The sequence below is a fragment of the Thunnus maccoyii genome, chromosome 23 (assembly GCF_910596095.1).
Source record: "Thunnus maccoyii chromosome 23, fThuMac1.1, whole genome shotgun sequence".
Classification (NCBI taxonomy): Eukaryota; Metazoa; Chordata; class Actinopteri; order Scombriformes; family Scombridae; genus Thunnus; species Thunnus maccoyii.
The window spans coordinates 22,391,371-22,408,366 of record NC_056555.1 but is presented as its reverse complement, the minus strand read 5'-3'; the positions used below and the strand labels follow the sequence as shown (position 1 = coordinate 22,408,366).

At 39.9% G+C, this 16,996-nt stretch overlaps 1 protein-coding gene across 1 annotated transcript in view; it reads left to right on the top strand.

Moving 5' to 3' along the window:
• LOC121890471 (thyrotropin-releasing hormone-degrading ectoenzyme-like) overlaps positions 1 to 16,996 on the top strand; it is a 198,157-nt gene that overhangs the window by 32,119 nt on the left and 149,042 nt on the right. The window contains exon 4 of the mRNA XM_042402755.1: positions 3,936 to 4,212. Coding sequence (XP_042258689.1) covers positions 3,936 to 4,212 — 277 coding nt within the window. The remainder of the gene's footprint in view (positions 1 to 3,935; positions 4,213 to 16,996) is intronic.

The window sequence follows — 16,996 nt, the reverse complement described above, 5'->3', positions numbered from 1 at the left end:
TGAAAAATGTACCCGAGCCCGACATGCATTCATCAATATAAAGGATAAGACTGGCGATGTTCTATATGTTTCTTCTTGTCAACAAATCTCATATTTCGAGCCAAACCGACCATGAACTGATCTACTAACGAGTGTTATGTGTGTGTATCCAAAGCCTGATATTTCTTATTCCTCTGTGCCGTAGACCTCCGTTGTTGAGCAAAAACTATTAAAAACAAGTAAATGAACCACACCGCTGCACTGGGTGACATGTTCCTTCATTATGAAGAGTTTGGTGACGTTAGTTTGTTTAGAAACGCCTCCAAAGACTAATAACAGCGATCATGTTTTCAGTCTCCGGAGAGTAGTTCTGTGTAAGATGTTTGTGCTACATTTTAAAGAATTTCAGTACAACGTCAAGAGGTTGTGATATGTAACACAACAAGGTAGCGAAGCTGTAAATAGAACTGCGTTCCCGCACATGCTCAGTGACGTCTGCCTTACACAGAACTACTATTCAGAGAGTGAAAGCGTGATGGCTGTTACTAGTCTTTGGGGCCATTTCTAAACAAACTAACGTTCATAATGAAGGAACATGTCACCCTGTGCAGCGGTGTGACTCATTGATGTGTTTTTAATAGTTTTTTGCTACATTTCACAATGTAAATAACTTCAATACAAAGTCAAGATGTTATGATATGTGATACGCACATGCTCAGTGCTGTCTGCCTTACACAGAACTACTCTCTAGGGACTGAAATCATGATCGCTGTTATTAGTCTTTGGAGCCATTTTTAAACAAACTAACGTCACCAAACTCTTCATAATGAAGGAACATGTCACCCAGTGCAGCGATGTGACTCATTGACATGTTTTAAATAGTTTTTGGACAACAAGGGAGGTCTACAGCACAGAGGAATAAGATATATCAGGCTTTGGATTCACACACAATACTTCTTAGTAGATCAGTTCATTGTTTGTTTGGCTGCAAACATTTGATTTCTTGACAATAAGACAATATGGAATATTGCCAGTCTTATCCTTTCAAAAAAACATAGAATGGATCCAACGACAGTCAGATCAAATCTGAAATTGACTCGAGGACAATAAGACCAAAATATGATGGATCCAAACAGATCTGACAGAGAACGGCAGTGTGATGCAGTCGAAAAGAGCAGCAACACACGTCATTATCCCTAAACTGGGCCTACACAGTTCACACTCTTTGTTTATCCTGTGATGATGATAATGCTTTGATCCACTCAGATAATAGACATATTGACACACTGATCCAAGAACCAATAGAGATTAGACTTGACTGTACTGACAGTAATTTGGATCTGAACTGACTGCGTTGGATCCTAATGGACTGTAGGAATAATAACACTTGGAAATTAATATTATGCTCTCATAGAATCATAGGGGGCACCACCTCTATTGATTAAATAATTAAGTAATCAATTAATTAGGAGGAAAACCCTAACCCTAACTCTGAATATAGTGACCTCGATCTCTGATATAAAAGAACAGACAAATACAATGACTTGGCTATAAATCAAGATATTTATTTAACTACCAAGGATGACGAGGAAACACTAACCATATAAACATATATACAACTAAAATGAATGAATGCATGAATAAATTGGTAAATTAAATTAACAAGTTATTGTTGACAGAATGAATTAATTAATGAAAAACACAATGAGAGGAGAGAAGACTCCAACTACAGGCAATAAAAATTCAATTTTTCAATTTCATCAACTCTGAGACAGAAGAATGGAAGATGGTTTACCTCATGTTTCCTGGTGATGAAGTCAGGTGATCAGTCAGGTGTCTCAGAGTTGGATGCATGAAGCTCTAACTAATCAGAAGAGTCCTTGGAAAAGTCTTTAAAAAGTTAAACTGTACGATAAAAATAGGAGATTACAAAAATAATAGATTATTGAAATGTCAAACTTGTGGCTTGTGGCATTCAGGCATCTTTTCAGTCTTTTGCTGCTTAGTTGAGTCTCTTTCTGGAGCTCTCAGCTCACAGAAGAAAAAAAAAAAACAACAAAAAAAGCACAAGGAACTGAAATGCCAGGCCATCCCGGCTGCAGGGCCGAGAGGAACACAGAGGAAGCAGCAGCAGCAGTCAGCGAAGGCAAAAAGCAGAAGAGGAGCAACAGCCCAAAGGGTACCAGCGAAGAAGAGTCACACAAAGAAACGTCTTAGAACGAGGCGTGTTTTTGGAGGAAGAGGATCCTGTGGTGCTCTTTTGAGGGACCATGTTGATTACTTATTAATTACTTTGTGTGGAGAGAAAACTGGCCTCCAACCTTAAAGGGGAATAATTTGATTCCTATCAGATATCTGAAAATTACACGCTTGCAAACTGAATACTCACTCGCTCTGTCAATATCATCAAACAGAACAGTGAGAAGACATTTAGAAAGAATAAAATAAAAGAGAAGAAAATCAATAAACCCTAATTTCCCAATCTGTAATTAAACTGTCCATTTTCTCTGTGAGACTGGTGGTGAGAAGGCTCAGGTTATAAGTCCTGTCCAGTGTTTCCTTGACATCCTTATGCCTTTAGGTCAGAGGTCATCGGGTCCGTGTTTGTGTTCTGCACCTACTCAGACAGACTGTGAGGCCAAAAGGCGTCATAATGTTTTTGAAAGAATTAAACTTCTCCTCTTATATTCCTGGCTTCATTATCCAGGACCCACAAGGACCTCTAATTTACAGAGAGAGAGAGCACTTTTAAATGAAGAAATAACACAGTGTTCTTCTTATAAATGAAATTCAGAAGCAGTAAAATTGCTCAGTTCAGTTTTACTGCTGCAACTTTACTCGGTCTTGTATGCTGAGTAGTTTATGGTTAACTTGACCCGTCAGATGGTTTGTTACGCAGAACCATCTGAGAGGTCGTCCTTGAAAACTGTTTGGAAAAGGGCAAGCACTTTCAAAAAATACTTGGCAGGTGATCGGTTGAACCATCTGTCTATCACCGTCTTACCTTGTGAGGCAGCTGGATTTGCGAGATCACGAGAATCCTCATAGGACGCCGATTGGACGCATGTCTGACAGGACGGATAAGCTTCAAGTCAATCAATCAATATTCTATCAATTCAGCCGTCTACACTTGCACTTTACACACATACTTTTACACTTCAAGTCTATTTTCCTACTATAGAGATTGTGTATCAGGCTCTGCCAAAACACGAGTGACCTACACTCAACATTGTACCTGAATGCATCCTGTGTAGAAACACACGCGGAGCACCGAAGCTGCCGCTGCCCACGCTCAATGTTAACGTCCTGAGCCATCTGTTGCCTTTCAGAGACCTCAGTATGTGTGTTTGTGATATGATGTCGGTTATCTAATTGTGTCCATGAGTTTGTGTCTGTGCGCTGATGTTGAAGGAACTTTCACACACTGCACCAATAAAAAATTCCACCGGCATAGTTTAATTAATTAAGGGTGAATTGAATTTCTAGAAAAAAAAGTACTCTATCATAATATAATATGTTATTACATAATAAAATTAGACATTTTGTGATAGAATAGAATATTTTACCCATATTACCCTCCGGTAATGAAAATATAACCACATTTAATAGGTTTTTTAAGGTCACAACCATCTTTCTGAAGAAACCAAATAGCTGCTAATCTACGTTCTGAACCAGCTCACATCACATTTTTCTTCTCTTGTCATTAATGAATCTTGGTGTTTGTTTTCAGCCTTGTATAACAAAGTTCCAGTTGGTTTAAAAATAATAGAGTTTGTGTTTTTTTGCTACTTTGCTCTTTCAGGTTAAATGTTAGAAAAGCCACCACAACATTGGCAGCTGAACCTGACCTCTAGTCTGGTCTAGTTCTGGTCCAGGTCACAACAGGGCCAGGGCTAAATGTCAGGATGGGTTGTGTTTGCCGTGCTTCTGATTTACACTTTCATCCTCTCACGCAGCTACCTGGCGGTGACTCAGTTCAGTCCGATCCACGCCCGGAAGGCCTTCCCCTGCTTCGACGAACCCGTCTACAAAGCCACGTTCTCCCTCACGCTCCGCCACGACCCGCAGTACACCTCCCTCTCCAACATGCCCGTCGAGAGCAGCTCGCTGTCGGAGGAGGACGGCTGGGTGACCAATCGCTTCTCCCGCACTCCCCGCATGTCCACGTACTACCTGGCCTGGGCCGTCTGCAACTTCACCTACAGAGAGACGCAGACCGACAGCGGCGTGACGGTCAGTCTGAACACAAAATGCTGATGTGATTCTGCTTATTTTGGGGGATTCGCTTGATAAAGAAATGTCGCCTCTACGGCTCAGGGCTAATGACATGTTCACGTCATGTTGTTCAAACTGATTCTGAGTCAGAGATATCGGGAATTTCCGCCGGCTACGATATCTCTCAGTTGGTGCCAAAATGGCTACAAAACCAGCCAATGGCTACTTTGACATTTAAGTTTATTAAAGGGGTCATATGCTTTTTGTGGTTTTGTGTCATTTATATACTGTCATGATGTTGAATGTTAAACATGGTCAAAGTTCCAAAACTTGAGGTGAACAGATGTAGAAATATTCTCTGAAGTTCAGGGCTTGAACCTGCTCTGAAGGCTCCGTTTCTGACATTTTTTTTCTACCTTGCTGATGAGTTGATGTCGGTTGTAGCCTTGGTTGCTAAGGTTGTTGCTAAGGTTGTCCCATGTGTTGTTCACGTTGTCCTCTCTCATATTTCGGATCGGATTTCGTCTCCATTTGTATTTGAGAAGTTGACATTTCAAGTAAAGAATGAGAAAAAGAAGTAAAATCCTGCTACTATAGATCGTTGATGAAGCCTCCCGAGCGGCTGGAAGTCGGCCGTGACGCAGCTTCCGGAAACTTAACCAATCACGGATTGAACAGAGTGGGCTCATCAGGAGGCGGGGCCTTAAAGAGACAGGAGCTAAAACAGCCTGTTTCAGACAGAGGCTGAACTGAGGGGCTGCATAAAGGACCAGTAGAAGATAAATAAGGAGTTTTTTTAACTGTGAATCATACAAAGATATACAGCGATACATACAAAGAGCTCCCGGCACTCAGCAGCTGTCTGTCCCTCCGCTCCGTAGTTTCTGTCATTTTAGGTAGTTTTTATCATGCAGATGTTTGTCCAAGTGCTCCTTTTTCTGATAAGTTTGTTTTCAATTGGTCATTTGGCGATATAAGAAGGCGGTGCAGCGTCATGATTGACAAATGTGACGGCCGCTCTCAAACCTCTGTCAGGCGGCGAGACGTCTTCCCACTCTGCCGTCATGACGTGAACGCTCCGAGCCGTAAACATGGCAGTCTTTCCTATGACATGAGCATTAAGGGTGATGACCTCGGCCCTTTCCAACACAAACTGGACACACGTGCAGAATACTTCTCTTGCCACGTCAACTAAAGATAAAGACAAAAAACAAAAATTTCAAAGTAATTAACTTCTTGTTATAAGTAAAAATACACAATGAAAAACATAAATGCCTTACAGGGGTAATTTTTTAACTGTTGTCCCATGATCATGACTTAATTATCTCCTTCTCTTGAATTTCTAGAAATGATGTTTTTCTGCTGCTTTATTTCTTAAAACACTCACCCTGTGATCTTTTTGTAATGATGTAATTATGTACCAGATACTGCCTCCTTTTCCTCTCTGTCATTTCTGCTTTCTCGTCTTCTGGGACTCCTTTTTTTTTCTCGAGGCGGAGCGGAAGAACGATATGATGAAACCTGCGTAGATAGAGAATGAAATACAGAAGCATTTTATCTTGACATAATGATACATTTATACACTCTCACAGTAGCTGTTTCTGCTATCATTAAATCCTTATCCCTTGGTAATAAGGTTAAAACTAAATATGAGCAGTTATCTCTAGATTATATTTGACATAATAAATTGGGGAATGATAGCTTTATGTCTCATAATCAGAAAGAAGAAGTCAGGCCCTGAAGTAACAGACTTAGAAGTGTCAGTTTACTGTCTGGTGCTATTTCTGCCTGCAAAAAAAAAAAACAGCTGTATGATGTCTTCTGTGGCTCTGGAGGATCATTGTGGAGTCTGATCAATGTAACCCAGAAAACAGCGTCACAAACTGGCTGAGAAAGACACAAAGGCGCCGAATCCATGGATGCTCCACAGCTCGATGTCTGGTGACATGTTTTACATGCTTGGTGGTGGTTCACCTGATAGACCTGATGATATTATATGATGACGAGACAGTTTAAAGCTTTATGTTAAGATTCACGTTTTGGGAAAAAAGTACACTTAGATTGTGTCTTAAAGGCGACGTATTATGCTTTTCCTTATTTTCAGACATATATATATATATATATATATATATATATATATATATATATATATATATATATATATATATAATGTCACAATGTCGGATGTTCATGTTAAAAGTGGTCAATAACGAGGTAAATGTATGTAGCGGTAATCCTTGTGAGCAGGAAGCACAGCGAAGCCAACATATCTCCTTTCCGGGAGCGGCCATCTTGCTTGTGTGACGTCATTTGGAACACGCCCCCTCAGCCGTCTCACTGCCTGACGGAGGTTTGAGAGCGGCTGTCACGGCTGTCAATCATGACGTCAGAGTCGCCTCTTTCTATATCGTCAAATAACTAATTAAAAACAAACTTTTACAAGAAAAATGAACACTTGAACAAACATCAGCATAAGAACTACCTGAAATGGTCAGAAACCATCTTTGAGAAAAATGTATTTGACATGTATGTACTTTGATTTTTTAGTTTGTCTCGTGTCCCATCCATTAACATGGAGGAGGCGGGGCTTATGACCTATACTGCAGCCAGCCACCAGGGGGCGATCGAGACGTTTTGGCTTCACTTTTGGGGAGCTGTCATGACGTCCATCTTTATATTCAGTCTATGGCAGAAAGCAGCAGCTTCAGGCTGCTCTGAACGCTCAGTTTTCAACGTTTTTTCTACTTTCAGCCCGAGCTGACGTCAGTTCGTGACGGATTTCTTTATATCAATATCTGCTACGTGCTCCGGAGTAGTTACGCCGAGCCACGACGCCATTACACAGCAGAGCAAAGTAAAATAAGTATTTTACCTGTTGGAGGTGTGCTGGTTGTCTGCAGCTCTTCATCAAACATCATCATCACTGTGGCTGTTTCTGCTTGTACTATTCCTCCCTGCGTTATTTCCAACTGATTCGCTGAACAAATAGCTCCATATGTCGTTGTTTCAACCGGTTTTTAGCGCCGCTAACGAAGCTTCGCTAAGTCAGTGAGGAACACGTTTTTACTTCCTGTAAATTCTTCACAACAAAAGTCTCCCATTAGTGAGTCATTTAAAAGATTTTAATTTGAAGCAGTAAGGCAGGAAATGTTTGGTTTGCAATGACGGTAGAGTTACACAACTCTGATACGTAAATCTGGCCAATCAGAACAGAGTGGGCTCATCGGGAGGCGGGCCTTAAAGAGACAGGAGCTAAAACAGAGTGTAAAGAGAAACTACGTATATTGAGGCTGCATAAAGGTCCAGTATAAGATAAATAAGGAGTTTTTTGAACTTTGAATCATGCGGAACTACTCTAGTGGAGTCCAAAAATGAAAAATTTAGAGCTGAAATGAGCATAATAGGTCCTCTTTAACAAAAAAGACGCAATTGAGTTGCATCATGGGAAGTGAATCTTACACAAAGCCAGAGTAACTTTATGGACGTACAATACTAACAGACTGTAGTGCCTCTTTACAGGATAAATACACACTAAATCTTTTTTAATCCTACAGGCTTATGTTAGTATACTTTTTATAGCACCTTTCATACAGATAATGCAGCTCAAAGTGCTTCACATCACTGTGTATACAGCACATATAGACTCACCGAGCACTTTATTACTAACACTTGTGCGATTTAATGCAATCCAATACAACAGCTCAAAGGTGATCATTCCACTTTATGTTTATTATCGAGGTCGTAGTGGGTGGTGATGGTGAACTGGAGCGCTTTGTATTGAAAAGTCTTCCTAATATTTCGCCTCCCTCATGTATATTAATGGGCCATTAGCGGACCACCCACTACAACCTGAAAATGTATAACTGACCTCTGCAGTCGTCTCTTCAGCTGTTATTGTTAGATATGTCGGGACGGAAGCAGCCAGCAGACTTTGAGTGTGTAGTTACCCTTTAAGGAGCTTTATAAGATCACATCTGTTATCTTGAGATAATGGGGCAATAATAAAGAGCTGAAAGTCTTTAAAACAATGCTTGAAATCTCCAGATAACACCACACTACCGACTACTGACTTGAAATTCTACATATGAGCACCATTTCCCTTCTCCAGATAACAAGCTAATTCAAAATCTCTAAAGTCAGAATCTCTAGATAACACTTTAATGTCTTTAAATTATATAATTTAGTCAGATAGTCACATTTGTTATCTTAGGATAACACAGTAATTAAGATGTGAACTCAAGATAACACTTTGGTATCTTGAGATACGAGATAATTAACCAGATTCCTTACAGAGGTCGACATGGTTTGATTACTCGCTCTTCCCAGCTGAGTTGTGTGAACAGGCTCGGATGTGTTGTAGCGCCAGAGGTGAGCCAGGTTCAACTCGTTTACGGCGGCCAAATTTTCGGATGTTTTTGTGTTGTTTTTTTGTTTTTTTCAGGCCAGAAACAGACCAATAAAGCTGTTCTGTCTGATTTATTTAGTGTTTATCGTGCCAAACATGTCCGTTGTGATTCTGTTTTCAAAGTCGAAAACAATCCACAGTCGTCCGCACTCGCCCCGATATCCCATCATCCTTTAACAACCGCAACATTCAAAACAGAAATATGCAAACGCACGCGTCCGTGTTCTTACACAAGGACGAATACATGCACGACCTTGTTTCTCCTCCTCCTCCTCCTCTTCTTCTTCTTCTTCTTCTTCTTCCTCCTCCTCCCATCATCTCTCTATCAGAGTAATTACAGCTCATCCATCTCGTCTGCCAGAAACTCAAGGACAGCACTCCAACACACACACACATTTAGACACACACACACACACACACACACACACACACACACACACACACACACTCCGCCTGTTTCTCCTTGTTACCGAAAGATAATTTTGGTGAAATGCTGTTTTAATGACAAATCATATCTAGGTCATTTATAACCATCACCAGCCTCTAACAGCGTGTGTGTGTGTGTGTGTGTGTGTGTGTGTGTGTGTGTGTGTGTGTATGTGTGTGTGTGTGTGTGTGTGTGTGTGTATAGAGTAATATCAGGGAATCAGTCAAGCTTGTGAGCTTTAGTCATTGTAACGAATAAATTAATACTTATTTTTGCTCACCAAAAACAAAAACTAACCCTTCCATTATTTCACATTCATCACGGGTTGATACTGGTTGTAACCCTCGGTGTTGTTTTTGGGTGGTGCAGGCTCCACAGGTGAAAAGGTTTTTATTAGGATTCCTGGGATTTCTCGTCAAAATTTGAATTTTAAAACAGCACTGAGGAAGATAATTAGTCATAAAATTATGTTAATTCCCAGTATTGTAATAGTATTCTTTCATATTTGTTAGATTTAGTTTTAATTATGACCGGCCAAAAGGACTGCAGGTGCTGATTTTTTTTTTATCCTCTCGTTTTCAGCAAAAACAAGTAGTTTTATCATTTGGAGTCGTGTTTCTGTCCACCTGGTGAATGTAAGTCCAATATTCACTCTCTTTTAGCTCTGTCTTTGCTCTCCACCAACTCCTGAGGGAAATATCTGGCTCTTTAGATGCTAAATGCTCCACTATGTTCACCAGCTCGTCTACAGCTAACTGTGTCTGTTTGTATGGTGCTGAGCAGGTAGTGTACAGCGGCTTTTTAGAGCTTTTTTCTCTGAAAACGACGCTATGAGAGATGCTGCAGCCGGACGGTTGGATCCACATGGAGAGCCGGGGCTAACGTTAGCTGGGAGGCTAGCGTAGCGTTAGCCGCAGCATGACCGCAGGGAAGCACAGCCAGCTAGCCTCCGTTAGCCTCCCAGCTAACGTTAGCCCCGGCTCTCCATGTGGAGCACTGAGCTCTGGTTTGTTATTCGGGTTAAAGTGGGAAGAAGCAGCTGGTCTGACGGGTAGCTGAGTGAAGTGGAGCCTGCGGAGGAAACACCGGGACCGTCGGGGTGAAACAGTCCATCAAGGGAAGCACAGTCAGGCAGCAGAGGAGATAGCAACATATCGGCCTCTCTTAGTTGGCAGAATTCGCCGATGCCGATATTTCATTTTAGAGCTTTTATCAGTACCGATGACTGATAATATCGTGCATCCCTACTACCGATTATAGCCACTTTAAGCTAACTTTGGTGCAAAAACTGCGTATTATTTCAGTGTTTTGAGGTAAATGAGCACTCTTCTTGCACATCTTCAGTCTGATCTCCTTCCACGCTTGTTGAATGCTGCTGTCTGCCCTGCAGCTCTGATTCAGGGAGGAGGTCTACATATCTGATTAAGCCACTTGTTTAATACTTTAAACACTTTAGACCACACAGATAAACTGTAAACTGCCATTTTAGCATGAAAAGTAATTGAAAGAAACCGCTGCAGGTGAAAAGTTAATGGAGTTATATTGCTGCAGTAGTTACGCTGAAGTGGTATTAAGGTCTGCAGAAGATCTTTGCTTCAGTACATATAATATTCTTCGCACACACAGCTGCACACAGACAGAAAAGTACACACTGCATATACCAAAAAAAAAAAAATCTGGAAAATCTCCAACGAGTTAGGGGAACTGCTGACTCCAAACTGACTGTTCTACACTTGTTAGCTCTGTGATAGACTGGTGTCCTGTCCAGTATGTACCCTGCCTTTCACCCAGTGTGAGCTGTGATGCTCTCTGATCCTGCACAAGATAGGCTGGTAAAGATAATGAACGGATGGATTTTCTGGGAAATCACAATGTGCTCTCATTTCCCACCAGCTGAAACTACTTAAAGCTGATGTTTTTTTTAGAGATATGAGAGATTAGCGAATTACTTTGTAATTTATACACTTACAGCTCTGTGAGATATTTCTTTAGAGACATTAAGCTTCGTCCAGAATGAAGTCGAGTCCTACAGAATGTAAAGTGCACTGCATTGCAGTATTATTACTAGAGGTGGAAATCTTCTTGGTGTTAGGATTTGATTCAGAATTGATTCTTGCTTCAATAAATAGAAAAAGGTTTCAGGCTTTTACTCCAGTTTATTGTGTCAAATCATTCACTTGTGTGTTTTGTCCTCCAAAGTGCACAATGAAACATAAATGGCAGTTAAGATAAACTGGTGTTGATTAAACAGTATTTAAGAAGCAGTTTCTTTTATTTAACTGCATTAATTTGGAAGCATCGTATAGTCTTCTGCCTTTATTAGAATAATTAAGAAATGAAAGTGTCATTTACTGTCCAACATCAAATAAATATTGTCTTCATCCAACCAGAGTTAGCTGAAAGTGTTGCAGTGTGTTTGGTTGGAGTTTGGTGCTCCAGCGTTCGTCTCTGGTTGATGACATATGACGTTTTTAACAAAATGCCTCACTTTAATCGTGCAAAGCTAATGATTAAAGTTAGTAAGAAATCCAAATGCACTTGCACTGCCTTCACAGTTGAGTTCCGTCTTTATCTTCCTTCAACATAATGTTATTAACGACGTACAAAAATTGAGTTTTAGAATTTGTGACGACATTCGGAGCCGTAGAAGAAAAGAATTACAATTTTTTTCCCTCCCACCTGTAGTTATTACAATACTAGAGACTCATTTACATAATGATAAAACTCATAAAACACTTATTCTCCCGCTTTCTCCATCCTGAATAGCAGAGGGATGATCCTCCTGCTGCTGCTGCTGCTGCCAGCCATACATTACTGCACCCGGTTGACATCTTGGTCACTTTATTTCAACAAGGAGAGACCAGTAGGAGGTGTAGAGGAGCTTTGGCGATTGGACTCCATCGATGTGAAGCATCTTCATTAAGTGTAGGTCCTTATGAAGATAAGAGACAGGACCCGGATCCCCCACCGGAGTGCAGGCGCTGGTGGTGGTGGAGAGCCAGCAGGTGGTTGATAGAAACCTGCAGAAAGATGATTGGTCAGGTATGGTGATGTTAGAATTGTGAATGAAGGGATTTTTGACAGCGTGGGAAAGAAGAAGAAGAAACCGCAGACATTCAAACATAGTGGGATAAAGGCGGAACGCGAGGGAAGAAATCCTCCTTCTTGAACTTTTGCCAAAGCTTCATTTGAACGGATCATAAACTGTTGCATAAATACACAAGGACTCAACTGGAACGTGGAGTATTCAAGTGTGTTTTTTTGTTTTTAATCCAAAAATACATTTATTTTACTTTTCCTGAGCATATACTCTCTTATATAAAACATACAACCTTACTGTTTCACTTTTTTTGGGGGGGACAAATTCATTCATTTGTTTTTATTTCATTTATTTGTTCCGCTCATGTCGACACACAGCTCCAGAAAAAGACGTGATTCATAGACAAAATGCAATTCGGTTTCCTTGTACGCAATCCATGACTGAAAAACAGCAGGGAGAAGAAAATCCACTGAAAACACAGATAAACAATAGAAATAGATGGTCTGTCATTTCTATTTACTTAAGTGCACTGTGTTACTGTGTGTTAGCTGGCAGCCTGAAACACTGAGTGAGATTTTCTTGGTTTTAAAAACAGGATATGATTGTGTCCACAGACAAAAAGGGGTGCAATGCATGAAAGAGATGCAGGAAGCAGCAATATGCATATTTTCCATATTTACAAACAGTTGCTGGATATGCTCTCTGTTACAGCATCGCTCTCATGTTAGAATCCTTGTTCGAGCCTGAAGGCAGTGGAGACGCTGCTGCTGTCTATTTGCAGAGCAGCTTCCTCTGACAGAAACATTAATCCTGCCATCCCTCCATCCTCCTCCAAACCTCTGAAAGAAACGGTTTCATGTGACAGAGAGAGTGAAAAAAAAAAACAAAACATCCCTCCATCCTCCTCCAAACCTCTGAAAAAAGCTTCATATGACAGGAACTTTCATCCTCTCATCCTACTCAGAACAGCAGAAAGGAAAGAAAAGCATCAGTCGGCATGCTGGACTTTTAGTCTCTGAATAAATGATGCAACTCATTCTGCACAGATCAGTGTTCAGTGTTTTTACACTCGGTGATAACTGTGTTATAATGTAAAGGGCAGCGAGAGGACAGCTGGAGTTTTCTGCCTAAACTGTCATGATTGCTGACTGAGCAAAAGTCAGTATCTTGTCGCTGATGTGTTGCTACTCAGTGTTATCAAGAAATTAAGTTCATATACGACTAAATAGAGATGTGCCAGTACAGTATATCGGTTTTTACTATATACCACGATGAAACATTCTGATGGGAATATCGCCAACCATTTCTGTTACCGCCGTTACCGTGATTATCACCATTTTTGATGGCACAGTGAACGCAGCACAGCTCTCGTGTCTTTATTAGCAATTTTTTTTCAAATAAACCACAAGAAATGCTGAGGTACCTAATAGGGGTGTGCCTGAATACAAATATATTATTCAGCAAAGCACAAATAGTGATTTTATACGAATATTTGTTTAATACAAATATTTTAAAAATGATTTGTTTTTGGGATAAAAAAAAACATGTCAAATGAACACTTATTCTAACACTTTAATTTTCTAAAATTAGAGGCGTAATAAAAACAAAAACAGGATTTTTAAGCCTCTTTACACTTTTATTCAAATACAAATACAAATAATTTTGCTGTCTAAACAAATACAGATACAAATACTGGAACCTCCATAATTAAGGGCATGAATGCCAATATGTCAGTGAATCTGTACAGTAACATCCATATAATTTAAATAGTAAAAGAAACATTATAGAGTCTAGTACCAATAGACTTAATCAATGCATATATGTTATTCAAAAGACACTGTAAAGGATATGAAAATTACCCAGCTAAGTTAATACCGAGCTCCAGAATACACCAACTGGGGAAGCTTTTTGTCTAATATAGCATATAGCATTCCACTCGGCTGACCTTTTTAGACAAATATTCAAATCAGAACAAAGTTATTACACTAAGTAGAAGTTCATCGTCCAGTCCCTTGGGAGGCAGCGTCTGTAACGTAAATATCCAGAAACTTTCAGTCCCACAGGAGCGGACGGAGGCCACGTCACATTTCATCTCATTAAAACGGGACGCTACTGAATAACCTCTGTCCTCTATCCAATATAAACAAGGCCACCTGGGCAGCGTATCATATATATGACATGAGTGGACGCGCAGGTGATAAACTATATTCCTGTGAGGGGGGATGATAAAAATGTGCTGTTTTGACAGTGTTGCGGCACTGAGCACAATTCTCACTAGGGGTGTGCCCGAATACAAATACATTATTCGGCAAAGCACAAATAGTGGGTTTTATACAAATATTTGTTTCATACAAATATTTTAAAAATTATTTGTATCCAGGAAGAACAAAGACAACGTCTCAGTGTCTCTCCTCTGCTCCGCTGTTACGTCTAACAGCAGGTCTCAACAAGGGGAGTCACATCCACCTGCTACATGACGCACATTTCCTAATTTGGACATCACTCCTGGAGTTGGGGGTGTTCCCCAGAAATAAAGCTGAACTACTGACACATGCAAAGTGCTCCCAAGAGACTCTCCATAACCTGTTGTTCCCCTTCTCATTTCCACAAAGTCAGGTTGTAAAAAATAGGCAATAAATGAAAAGTGCAAAGCAATAATCACCTTTGAAGTTCTTCTACATGTTACATGATGTGCTGTCTCTGTGTTATGGGTGTATAAATACTTAAATGTCTTACTGCAATGAGTCGATGAGTAAAGTTTTAGCTCAGTAGTCAAGAGCAGTCGTCTATGATCTGGGAGACTCCAGTTCAAGACCAGATGTGAGGACCTCCTTCGTAAGGTAGTTTATTCATGAACACTTATTGTAAAGGTCTTTGCACACCAAGTCCGTTTTTTTCGTCCGAAATTGTCGCACGTTAAAAAATAAATACGACGTCACGTTGTGTCAATCACGTTTACACACCGACTCCGAAAGTTTTGTCCGTCATTAAAGTTTTCGGAGCAGGTTTTGATTTTCTGCGTTTTTTTGCATCCGTCAAAAGTCCTACAGAGTTGTTTGACCACTCAGAGCCACCGTACACGCAAACAACACAGCCTGGAAACACTGATACCATCAGCTCTAGCAGAGAAATTACACACAAACTGATCACAGGACAACTATTGACCATGATCTTGTCTGTATGTTGGATCGTGGAAATCGGTGGTCTTCTTTTTACTATGTGGTTCTTTCTTTTTCTTTCAAGAATTTAGAGGACTACAAAATCATCCTCACTGCTTTACGACTTCATTTTGCCTCGTATTGCGAATTTTTGCAACGAATATAGTAATAAAACACATCAGACTCAGCGTGTGAGATTTCTGTGCGTAACGATTTTTGTCGGATGACACAAATATTTAAAAAGACCTTTAGCATTTTAATTTTCTAAAATTAAAAGTGTAATAAACACAAAAACTGAATTTTTAAGCCTCTTTCCACTTTTGTTCGAATACAAATACAAATAATTTTGCTGCCTCAACAAATACAGATACAAATACAAATACTGCACATTCCTAGTTCTTACATCAATAATTCTTGTTTGCAACTGGCTGTTGTGAGTTTTCTTTTGGGAAGAATTTGACTAAATGATCTCTTGAATTTCGCCATGTTTTGTATAAAAACAAAGGTGGATCGATAAAACTCGGGATAGCTCAGGGTCTGATTTTAATATGTACCAGTGTTTCATAAATACTGACCTTACAGAGTGACTCTGAGGAGAGCGAGTGGTTTTAGATGCAGCTTAACAGGTCAAAGAGAGATTTCTCTAGAGCTGACTTATATACGCTTGTTCTACCCAATCAAGCGGATAGATTTTTTTTTTTTTTTTCAAAAGATAAACAAAAAAATTCATATTCACTGTGGAACAAAATGCTCATCATAAACAAAACAAGGTCTCATTTCCATCTTTCAGATGATCTGAGCTGCACAAACAGATCTTCAGTTAGTTGGGACACTTCCAGCCTCCATTGTCAACTCACCAAATTCCTCTTCTTCTCTTCTCCTCTTCTTCAAAGAGTCACTCTCTCTTTCTTCACCTCCTTCAAGCAGATGTTTTGTCTTTCTGTTGTATTGTCAGTACAATGTGTCTCTGTTCGAATCTCTGTTCCTGTAATGAGCTGCTTTCCCTTCAGGGAGGATTAAAGTCTTGACAGAATACAAACAAAACAAACAAACAAAGTGTGTGATGACCCAGCGAGCAGCTCCTGGTTCAATAAAACCTCCATCTTTCAGCCATTTAGCTCGTTATTCCTTCATCTTCTGTCGTCTCGCCGACTGTCAGCATCCTAAAGCAAAGAAGCGTTTGTGTTTATCTAGCAGCTAATCGCTGCTGTGGATCTGAACGTGAACAGGTTTCACTCTGCAGATGCAAACACTCAGAGCTGTCACACTGAGAGATTACTGAGAGGATGCTTCAGCTTTTCTGGCTGGGGGGAAAAAAAAAAAAAAGGTTACGAGAGGTTAAAAATGGGTTCAACGGGGCTAAAAACGGGGAAAATTTTAGTGTTGCATGATCATAATGTCTGATTAACATTATATAATGATAGAAATATTCTTTATATATATATATATATAATCATTATAAAGGCAGTAATGTTAGTATTTCCTTTCTTTGAATTACTATCATCACAGTGTTAATATATATAATTACAACTGAGGTATTTATAATATTATACTGAATACTGGAAAATACTGGTTTCTGATTGGCTGCCATTTGTCAGTTAAAGTCTAATAGGAAGACACCTCAAACTATGCGTGCAAGGTGTACTAAACTGCAGGTAACCATAGCAACGCTACAGCTCCACCACAACAGCAACTCCCAGTTCTCCCAGTTGACTGCAATCAAAACGATGAAAAAAAAAAAGTGAATTATCGCTTAAATGCACAATATGTAA